General features: G+C 47.1%; 1 protein-coding gene across 1 annotated transcript; it reads left to right on the forward strand.

Annotated features, from left to right (window-relative positions):
* The first annotated feature begins 403 nt into the window (after nt 1-403).
* LOC149359491 (sulfotransferase 1C4-like) lies at nt 404-10498 on the forward strand. The gene is made up of 2 exons (XM_089569060.1): nt 404-778; nt 9406-10498. The coding sequence occupies exon 2, from the start codon at nt 9474-9476 to the stop codon at nt 10425-10427; it is 954 nt and encodes a 317-aa protein (XP_089425186.1). The 5' UTR covers nt 404-778; nt 9406-9473; the 3' UTR covers nt 10428-10498.
* The last annotated feature ends 1312 nt before the right edge of the window (nt 10499-11810 follow it).

Here is an 11810-nt window from a genome sequence, read left to right on the forward strand (position 1 = left end):
CGCCACTCAGCCTTTAACGAGGCTCAAATGGCGCCCCGGAACGTTCAGCGCACTCTCTTGCGTTACAGTACGTCGTCATAAATCACGACCGTTTCACAACGTAGCATGCAACGCTGTCAAAGCTATAATGCGTACCATCATTTTCTACATTCGCGCTCAGAAAGTGTGCGAGCAGGAAAACTTATACATCGCTTGAATCACAATGAGCAATAACTGAACACCACCGCGATATAGATGAACCAATCTTTATTTGCGTTGATGTCTAAGTACCGTGATCAGCAAGGTCTGCCGTTTCGTTTTGCACCTCACCGCGTTTTCGTTCTACCCTTCACCGAGGCACCGAGAGGTAGCGGCATGATAGCCAGGGCTGCGCAGCTTTACGTGGCGGAGTGATATGCTTTCGTTCGCGCAGTGCGCGCACTACTTGCACATGCCTTTGCGTTCCTTGGGATGCTTTGCTTTCTTTTTCCCCTTCCAATGTGAGGAGAGGGCGCACTTGTCGTAACAGCACCTCCTCAGACACGCGAGAGTCCAGCGACCGCGTTCCACACTCCTCCTCTCCCAAGCCGCCGCCTCCGGTCTCCCACTGACACACGGCGATAGCCGCCGTGCATAAGCACTTGGAGCGGCCTCCATTCGGCGGCTTACGAGCAGGCACTAAACGCCGTCTAACGCTCGACGAAGCGGCGAGAAGTTTGCCGGCGATCTGCGATTTTAACGGGCTTGTTTGGAGCCAGCTCACCGAGGACGTCCGCCGGACGTGCTATACTCCGACAAGGTGAGTTCAAGGGCGGCTGGCTGGCATTTTCCTTGTCGACTGCATAAATGCAAAAGAGACAGCAGTGAGCATTTTGCCTATTCTTGGCATCTGCGGGGAGGAAGTCGTGATGTGGCATGTGCTCGTTGCATGGTTCCCGTGCGTATAGTGCTATGCAGCATCAATTAACGCCAAAACCGCAGCGCATATGATCAAAAAGAAAGTATTCCATTGAGCGCGCGACTGAATCCCGCCCACTTGTACGCCTGAAAGATGGCGGCAGCGGTTGCAGAAAGGGCTGCTCAATAAGCGTTGTCTAATAAGCCGCTCAGATAAGCGTTTCCTACTCTGTTCTTGGGAGCCGATCGATTACAGAAATGCCCATCAGCACTCGTTATCTGGCATTGTACGTAGCACTCAGAGCGCTGTAGTACATGTATTCATGTCCCCGCAGAGTAGCATGCCAGCGACTTTTAGACACCAGCTAAATTCCGTTTTTTTTTTATTAAAGGGCTTCTCGCTCTCACCTTCAAGCTGTCGCCACAAAACAATAAATAAAAACATAGAGGACTAGTGCGGCCGCGACGCCACTGTTTTCTTTGGTGGCGCTTAGACTTTCAGTAGTGTTCAGCATAACAGCGAACATCAGTGAGCAATCACATAAATACCCAACACAATTCAGGTTGCTTGCAGCCTGTGTTACCAGCTGATCCCTTCTTTTTCACACTTTGATCTTAGCCAAAAGGCCGTGTGCTGTGCGATGTCAGTGCACGTTAAAGAACCCCAGGTGGTCGAAATTTCCGGAGCCCTCCACTACGGCGTCTCTCATAGCCTTAGTCGCTTTGGGACGTTAAACCCCATAAACCAACCAACCCTTCTTTTTCCTCTGCTGAGCACTGGGTCAAAGATTCCTGTCGTGACCTCGTCGGCACCCTGCACCGGAAATCAATGCGACAAACTGCTTCCTGAGACAATTTATATGCGTGTCACAGGGTGAAATAGGCTCGCCGTAAAGCTGAAGCAACCCTCTACCACGACATGTCTTTGTTACTTTTACACATAACGACGCTTTCGGAATGCTATTACCGGAAAATTACCTTCATAGCCACGTGCTGTAACTACAAATGCGTGCGAGAGCAGCTGTCGCACGCGCAGAATATTACGCATGCACAGCGAGTGCCTCAAGTGTTGCCGCGCCTTCCGCTTACATCACAGCTATTGAGTATACCTTATTTTTTTTTATGAACTTGCTTCGGAAGAAGAAGATTGTCACGCACGTACTTTCGGAGATCCCTCGGTGAGAACTCTCTCCGCCGTTTCCAAAAGGCAATGAACTCGACGCTGTGGCTCAGTGACATTCGTGTTTGGCTCTCAGCACGAGTTCGCGCGGTGAAATTTCGGTCGCGGCGGCCACATCTATTCGATGGAGGCGAGATCCGAAAGGCCTACGCGTGATGTGCGATGTTAGTGCACATTAACGAGCTCCGGACGAATCGGGACCCCTCCACTGTGGAGCCCCACATATTCCGTGTGCAGCTTGTGAACGTTAAACCGCAAGCAATATCAATGGGCGTTGAGGTGACGACAATACTTGTATTGCAGCCCGCACAAAGCTCCCCCCCCCCCCCCCTAGACTTCCCGCTTCACATGACCACAAAAGGCGCATTCTCTGAGGCGGCTGTTCTGTCAATATGGCTCAGTCTGCATCAAAAATAGACGGCCCGTAGGGCTTGCTTTTCAGCCCTTCTGTAGTAAGGCTCTATACACGAATGGAGGTCCTCAGTTACAGAAGGGCGATGACGAGTTCTCCTCTATGCTGACGATAAAAAACGAGCCGCTCTGCACTTCTAGAAAGCAAATCCTTGGGGCCGCATGTATTTGACGCGTTCGTATTTGAACATGTACTGTACAGTACATGTGGGGCGAACCGAGCAGAATAACGTTCCCATTATCTCGTATGTGCATGTGGTAGTTTCAGGTTACCGTATTAGACGACTGCAGTCGTGGCCGGCGCCTTTTATTGGAAGAAAAGTCCCACATATAGCGGCATGGCTGCACAACGTTTCCAATCTGCACAGCTTGCCCTAGGTCCGGACTCTCTATTTCAACGAAGAAAGTGCACAAAAACGAAATGAATTGCCGGAACTCGAGTTTTTACGATGATTCCCTCAATTCTTTCACCTTATCGGAACCAACTGGTGGTGGTGGCGAAAACATTTATTAAGAAGGGACAGGAGGTATGTTTGGATAAGCCCGTAAGAGACCGATCCTTACAAGCACTAGGTGGAGGTCCCTAGTATGGGACCCCATTGGCGGTGGCCTCTGCCCGGGCGCGCCCGACTAAGGCTTGTTTGGCCTGTAAGTCGTGGCAGCCGAGCAGGGTCGCCTCCCAGTTCTCCCGGGTTGGCAACCGACTCAGCAACTGCATGGTGTATACGCAGCATGGGTAAAATGTTCTTTCGCGTGTTTACGAATGGGTTATGCTGGCGCTTTGTCATGCCGGTACGATCTCATAAACATGTTGTTGACTTCGGTGTTCCATACCATACCCGAAAATTCCCCTATTTATCCCGAAACCTCTCTTGTTAGCCACCTTTGCTTGAAGGAGTTTGTAAAATACCAGCATGTTCAGGCGTGATATTCATACAAGGCTGCATGCTAAAGAATAAGTTGTTTAGAGTCCAGTTCCTAGTTTTATGCTTTCTGTTCGTCGACAGTACTGAGGCCAAAGTACAGGAACACGTCGTGGGCTTCCCGTTCTTAGCATTTTCACTTTCTTTTCCGCGTCCAGTCACCTGTTTCAAGCATGGGCGGACAGTAAGTAAAGTTGCCGTGATGCAACGAGCATACGTGTTAAAAGAAAGGCAGTGACATATTTAGTTTCTGGTATGATTGAATGACAATACGCTTCTTACTGCAAGCAAGTGAAACAAGCAAGTAACTGACTAATATGAACTCGTATCGTACGTGACTTTTAAAACTTGGGTTTGTGTTAGTTCGATGTGACTCTAGTCATTCCTACCAAACTGGATGATTCTTCGTACACATCATAGTACAGATGCGAAAGTTAACTTAAAGAAATGAAAAAAGGTAAAGTTTAAGTTGGGATACCAAAAGGCCACCGATAGAAGCCTGAGTGGAAAAGATGCGATTAAGGTGACTGACATAGTGTTTCGTTTATCTCTATGAAGCGGCGTAGTAAAAAACGCGTCTCTGTAAGCAGCGCTGTATTCGTTCGCGCCCTTCGCAAAGCAAGGGCAACCAAGCAGTATATAGGACAGCCCGAGAGCACGCGAGAGACGAAACCGCCTCCTTTATTTCTTCGTTTTGTTCTTTTAATTTTCGGCAGACAAATTGTGTAGCCAGTAAATCTCTACAAAGCATTTTTCAGCGGGAAACCCTTTATGAACCCAGTTTATTCATATAATGCAAGATTAAATTTTATTTTCTATTAACGTTTTTGCTATCATCAAAAGCGTTCCCTATTATTTTTTCTTTTTATGGCAGTCTTACCTTTAGGATTCGATCGATGTAAACACTTTAAAAGAAAGATTTTGCGACATATGAGAAGAATGGACCATTATCTTTAATATTTCCATAGAAGTACCTCAAAATTCTCCAGTTTTCAAAATTTTTATCCGAGAAAATTGAACATGAGCGTCCCCAGTGCTATACCATAACGGTAGAAATCTATCGAGCAACGAAGCATTGCTTTTTCGAATGCCCTATCGGAGAGGAGGCGGCACCGTGGAGCTGCGCACAATCGGTGTGCCCGACTGATAAGAGAATCTTTTATCTCTGTTAGTGTCACAGTTGTTGCTCTTGAGCTCTGTTCCTATCGAATGAAAACGCGATATGGCTCGATTCAGAGTGCGTAAGTCTGCGACTTTGGAGGTGATTGTAGTCCAGACCTAGCAGAGGTTGCTCCATTGTCACCACATGGACTGCACAAGTACTCGTCCTTGCTGGTTGGAAAGGGTGCGGCGCTTGAGTTCTTAAGAAACTTCGTGTTGTTCCTCCTGCATTTAGCATTCTATCATTTTCTTCTTCTGTGGGTGGCTTCCTTAAGGACACGAAAACGCTCGCCGGCATTAGTGCTCATTCATACTTTCCAGAGTTTCTTTATGCCCTCTTCGCGTATATTCGCAATCAGTGCTTTTCTGTCATACTTTCAGACCATCTTAGAGAGCGAGAAAGCAAATGTTTAACTTCGAAGTTAATAATAAAGTGATTCTTTTTACTTTCGAACCTGCAGGAGAACGCCATGATCCCGCTCATTGGCCCACTTGTAGCCTGCTGGTAAAACCATTTTGCCGAGATAGCGAGAGCGCAAAACAATCTTAAACTTTTCATAAGAGGAAGCGAAGGATTAATGGTAACAAATAAATGCTTAGGTTAATTCGGGTTCCGAAAAATGTGCCCTGCAGCAAATTCGCCCCTCTCTGATTGATTTATAGTTCAACCATGGTTTTTTTTCCTGCATGAAAAAATAAAACTTTTCATCCTTAAGTTTAACTACAGTGCACGCATGGTTAGTCATTCTAGCGAAATATCTAATAATTTTGATTGCACACTTAACAGTTAAGCCGCGCTTAGTATCAAATCCAACGTTTCGCCCCACTTACATCTCGTCTAACGCAGAATTCTACGACTACTGCAAGTGTTCACAAGTTTATCTTGTAAAATAATTCCATCATTCAATCTATATATTAAGGAGATTCCTTCGCTATCATTGAACTCTTAAATTTGTGTCCACTGCACAACTTTTGTGTTTGTTTTTTTTCCTTCCAATCTACAATTATCAGGAACGCGCTGTAAGCTGATCAGATTTTGCTACTGCAGGCAACCTTCTGTTGTGTTCATGTAAGTGACTGTCTAAATATTGCTTGCAAAAATTTAAGTCCAGATCAGCTACTGACACGCAAATGATGATATATCTGCAATCCCCAAGTGTGCAAAATCAAAAACGACCGTTGGCCTGGGGTAAGGTTTTCTCAGAAACAGAAGGGAAGAAAGCATGTGCTTAAATTCATTAAAATCATTGAGAGAATCTAAAGTCCTACAGCAAATATCGAGGAAGCATTCCCGCCCGCAGGAACCTGTAGTGTGTTTGCTTGGTGTGGCGACATTCACCTTCTTAAAAAGGCATGGGAAGCTACTCCAGCAAGAGCCAGCGGCCGGCTGTAGTTCTCTCTGCAACGTTGTTCACAGACAGAAAAAAAATTAAGGCTACCGTGGACATTCCATTTTGCTTTATGGACTACATTTTGAATTTCATTCTAATTTCCAAATTGTTGATAGATTAACGTTTCAACAGAGCTGCTGTATGTAAAGTCAAAGCGAGAAAAGGGGAAAAAAAGGTGAAGCGTGCCTCATGCCACCTATGAGGCGGGAGGACATTTGTTGTTTTCGCTGAAGCATTCGGAGTTTTAATTCCACTCGCAGTCATTATGAACTCTGAGCATGAACAGTGCCTCGTCCTGTACTGATTCCATGAAAGCGGCCGGCAACCTCTGTGAACTTCACCGCCGCTCGAGGTGTAGGAAATCGCCGCTTCCTTATTTCTCGCGCCATACTCGTCGCGCCTTTCAAAATTAGACCAACGTCGCTTGCGCTTTTCACATGGTGCATGTCTCTGGCTAACAAGAAGTGCCGATTCGGGCCGCATGGATTTACTGTAAGGAGTGATGTTTCGGTGTCAGATGAAGAATTATTGCCTTACTCGCTGCGATTCAGTACTAAAGCCGCAGTCCTTGTGACTGATTTAAATTCCAACCATCTTACTATGGCCAGACCTTTTCAATTAATCTTGGTCGGAAACAGTATTTCTAAGATATTGTTAATGAATTACTTTTCCGGCAGCTAGCTACATTCTTCACTACGCCTCTGGTTCGGTGGCATAGCAGAAGGAACCAGAGCAGGAGAGATAATTTGTATTTTTCCTTTTTTTTGTCCTCCGCCTCTACCTTAAGAAAATGAACATTAGAAGATCACCGATTTTGTATAGCGGACACAACGGTCAGGACCCTATGGATTGGATACTAAGTGGCAGGACGCTGTAGGGGCCATATCCGCAATGAGGAATGGGACTAGGCCGTTACAAAGCACGAAAACGCATAAGGAAACACTCAATAAATGGGGCTTTGTCTGACCACTGTGACAACAGTTCTTTCACTGCGACAGCTACACGATGCACTTTCTCTGAGGCAAACCACAATAGTGTTGTGTTGTGTTCTGGTTTCACTCGATTGCGAATGATAGTGTTATTCAGGTGGGCTGGGCAGCAAAGGCATTAGAGAAGGCGCTTTCTTGGTCACGTGACATCCAGCGGTGCCTGGCCCATGAAGTTATTGGAGTATTGACTCGGGCTGGGAGGAAGGGGATTGGGTACAACTAATGCCACTTTTCGTTCATATCAATATCACTTTTCGTTCATGGGAATAATAAAAAGGGACAGATGCTGTACAGAGCTCTAGCTCTAAGGGCGAGGGTTCCCGGACAAGACAGAGTCACGTTTGTAGACGTAAAGTGTCCGGAGTGAACGCGAAAAACGGTAGCCCACGCGCTTTTTTTCGCCGCAACGTCCGGATTATAAAGAAAACAGATATAAAGTAAAGGCGCGTAAACGCAACACGTAGGCTTCGGAGGGGAAAGAAAAACGCAAGAAACGTTAAGGGAAAGGGAGCCAAACTTGTAAAATACTCCCCGGCTCTTTTGGAGAAGCGGTGCGTATCCAAAAGCCGCCATCTCTTTAATGACCAGTGGCTCGGCAGGGAGCCACGCTGACCAAAAGCGAGAAGCGTCGTGATTTCGAAGCGGCCGCCATCATGCAGCTAAGAATAGAATCCCCACCGGCCGAGTTTTACCGTCTGCGAAAGTGCATCAAAACATACGAGCTCATAGGTGTTGCTCTTCAGCTCCGCTCTCTGGCTTCCGCGCATGTCGGATGCGCGCATAACAAGAAGCTAGGAGGTGGTCCAGAGCAGGCGCGAACATTGCCTTCTTGGATCAGAAGGTTGTGATTAACAGCACTGACAATGAATTAGTCGTATCTACAAACAATAAATTAGGTGGAAAGTTGATTGTGGCTCCATCATCATTATCATCATCAGCCTGACTACACCCACTGCAGGGCAAAGGCTTCTGCCATGTCCCTCCAATTAACCCTGTCCTTAGTCAGTTGCCGCCACTGTATCCCCGCAAACTTCTTAATCTCATCCGCCCACCTAACTTTCTGCCGTCGCCTGCTACGTTTGCTTTCTCTTGGAATCCACTCCGTTACCCTTAAGGACCAGCGGTTATCTTGCCTTCACATTACATGCCTTGCCCAAGCCCATTTCTTCCTCTTGATTTCAACTAAGATATCATTAACCCGCGTTTGTTCCCTCACCCACTCCGCCCTCTTCCGATGTCTTAACGTTACACCTATCATTTTCCTTTCCATAGCTCGCTGCGTTGTCCTTAAGTTAAGCTGAACCCTCTTTGTTAGCCTCCACGTTTCTGCCCCATAGGTGAGTACCGCTAGGATACATACCGGTGTGGCTCCATAACCATTGTTAATTATCTGCATTACCACACGTGTAATCACCACAGATTTTTTTTCAGCTCGATACCTATACAACTGCAATCGTTTTTTTTTTGTTTTGTGATTTAAGCCATGCCCATACAGAAACCTCAGTCCTGTAAAGCTTGACTGAGGTAAAGCCTGTACAACACAAACTTTTCGATGTTGTGGACTACTTACACACGAATACTCTGTACAACTAACGTGATGAGTGCCTGTGGTCACTATTCTTGTTAATTAGCAACGTGTGGCCTGTTTAATATAAATACGGCTCATAATTTCCTAGGCAGCGTCCGGTCAATGTTACCTCTAAAAAGGTTTTCCAAAAAGGCTTAGAGAATGGCTTCAAAAATAAAGTGCCATAAAAACGATACCTTACCCGAAGCCGTGGACGCATGCTAGAGCATCCGCCTCACATTCGGAAGGTTCCAGCTTCGACCCATATTGCCGCCGGGTGCCCATTGCTTTTCTAATAGGTAAAGATTTACACCGGACTGGTGCTCGGTTTTTCGAGAGTGAAATGCTTTGGTGGAAGGGGCCACAAGTGGGCTTTACCGCATGAAGGGGGTTTAAGTTGTTCGATACTGGAACGTATCAGTGGCCAGTCAACTCAAGTGTGGCCCAAGACCCTTTTCCCAAGTGCTTATCCCAGACGAGCCAAGAATTAGGCCGGCTGAAATCTCGAACCAACTACAAAACCGATGGGTGACCGGCTGCGCTAAGAATTGAGCCCAACCCTTCCCCAATGCGAGGCGATTTTTCTTCCACAAGACCACTGCATCGGATAGAAAGAGTGATCCAACATTCCGACCACCTCACGTAAGCAATTCTACTGGAACTGCAACCAAAAATGGACAATTGAAGACTCGTCACACAAATTTTCAGAACAGCAGTTTCACCCTCAATGCTTAGTGCAAGCGCGAGATTACGAACACCAGCAGAAAAGGTAGATTATATGCTACAATGTTTAGCAGAATCTGCAACTGAAGAGTCATGCAATTTCGATAGCGAACCCAAGCGCCCGCTTCATGCTTTTTGGCGTCATGAGCACATTGAAAGATCTCGTTATTCATTCTGTTTGCAGGAAACCAGGAATCAGCAGAGGCTCTCAAACCCTTCGACGCCCACCTGCAAATACCTCAGAAGTCCAGCATGGGTGTCGTCGACGTGCGTCCCCCGAATGGCCCGCTGTACCAGGACATGGATGGCGTGCTGCGGCTCAGCCCAAACTTCACTGTCGAGATGCTGCGTTCTGCGCTCAGCTATAAACCTCGACCTGATGACAAGTTTGTCGTCACGTATCCCAAGTGCGGAACGACATGGACGCAGCACATTGGCTTCCTCATCTTCAACAAGGGCGTGCCCCCCAAAAGTGGCCTGGAGTTCTTCAAGAGCAGTCCATTCATCGAAATGTTGGGTGCCGACAGTGTGCGAGACATGATACGGCCCGGGGTAATCAAGACTCATCTTCCCTACCACCTCATGCCCATGCATCCAGAGGCTAAGTACCTCGTCGTCTGCCGCAATCCCAAGGACACTTGCGTTTCGCTATTCCACCACACGCGGGGCTTCACGGGATACGACTTCGCCGATGGCAAGTTCGACGACTTCTTCGAAATCTTCATATCGGGAGAGACTGACTATGGGGACTATTTCGACTACGTTTTGGGCTGGTACGAGCACCGTAACGACCCCAACGTCCTCTTTCTGCATTACGAAGACATGAAAGCCCAACCACGCGAGAATGTGCTTAAGATCGCGGAGTTCTTCGACAAAGACTACCATAAGTTGCTACTGGAGAATGAAGAGATCCTCCAGAGCGTCATAAAGTACAGTGACGTCAAGTCCATGCAAAATTATGCCTTGGACAACTTCACCAACTTCTTCACCAAAGAATTAGAAGGAGACGCGCCGCAAGGTCTTAAGGTATTCCACGAGGTCTCGCAGAAGAATCCTTCCACTGCCAGCTTCATCCGAAAAGGTATTGTGGGAGACTGGAAGAACCACTTTTCTCTGGAACAAAACGCGAGGTTGGAGAAGAAGATCCTGGAGCGCTTATCAAACACCGATTTGATTGACACGTGGCGAAAGCATGGCGTCATGTAGTCCCTCTGAGGCACACCTGCTTATTTTGTGGACTTGTTTACAGTGATAAATTGTGTTACATTTTCTCAGTATCCCCTGCGTACAGCATTATTTATAAACACACTGCGGTAGTTATCTTCCTAACAGCCAGGACGAAAGTCGCAGCTACTGTTAATGTCTCGGTACCGCAGACAGGCTTCTCAGGGGCTAATTATGAGTAGACAGAATTTAGGGTACACCACATTTCCTCGTGTAATCTGTGCGCTTCCGTAATAAAAGCATTATTTTTTTATTTGAAAATACTGTTGGCCGTGGGGCCGTTACAGTGGTGGGGGGTGACACTTGAAAAGCAAAAAGGTTTCGTCGATTATACAAAAATACAAAGTGAATCTTCATCTATACAATCATTTCTTACCGCGTAATGTTTCACTTTTTATACAGAAGCAGTGTAATAAATATATCGCTCCTCCCCTCTTCCTTTCCTTTACTCCGGCTCTACTTAGCAACCCACAATTTTGCAATAAACCTAGCTCCACTTGCGTTTGTCATCAACGGTTATATCATACACTTCCGTTACCTTTTTTTATTCGCGACAGCTTTTCCTTCTGCAACCAAGCACTCTTTTATGTGCATTCCTAGTAATTAACGAACTTTAGCGCGTGTACCTGTGCACCGTATTTACTCGATTCTAACACGCCCTCTATTGCAAAACGCACCCGTTTTTCAAGGTCAGAAAAACTAAAAGTGCAACGACTTAGATTTAACGCGCACCAGATTTTCATGTCTCGATACACATGATCGCTTATTTTGAAGCATTAGCTTTGCACATCCTTTCGCTGCCACGTCGGTATCCGAAATGCAAACCTTGGCAACGCGCCAAGATGCTGGGCTCCAATAGTATCATGGCGCGTTTATCTTTCGACGGGCCCTCCGGCGGCGCCGACGCGCTCGGCAGACTCTGCACAGCAGAGCGCCAAAACGCTGTGCACCCTGACCGGGAGCGTCGGGGACAGTTGCGCGTTCGGCTTCCTGGCCTCGCTAGTGTGTGCCTAGAGAGCCTCCGAACAGCTTCCGCTGCCATAGACAACGCTGTGTCAGAAACGCGGCCCTAAAGCCATATGTAGGCGCAGAAGCCATACTTCGCATAACTGGCTCCTTGGGTCAGTGTACGCCTGAATCACGCTTATAGGTACGTGGAGTGATGAGAGATGTGCGCTGCATGCGTTAGCGCTGACAACGGAGAGCGAACTCTCGCTGTCAACCATTAACTGCCACCTGCCAGGGTGACACGGTGGGTGGGGACTTTAATGTAGATGTAAAGAGAAACAGGAATTTCTTACCACTTAAGAGGGAAAACATCCCGTTCCTCCCGCTCGTAACGCCTCCCATGGCTGGAACAATCTC

Source organism: Amblyomma mixtum, chromosome 2 (genome assembly GCF_055824585.1).
Source record: "Amblyomma mixtum isolate Tamu chromosome 2, ASM5582458v1, whole genome shotgun sequence".
Lineage (NCBI taxonomy): Eukaryota > Metazoa > Arthropoda > Arachnida > Ixodida > Ixodidae > Amblyomma > Amblyomma mixtum.

Excerpts from the sequence above, each read along its gene's own strand:
- LOC149359491 (XM_089569060.1), top strand. The coding sequence starts at position 9,474 with ATGGGTGTCGTCGACGTGCGTCCCCCGAATGGCCCGCTGTACCAGGAC.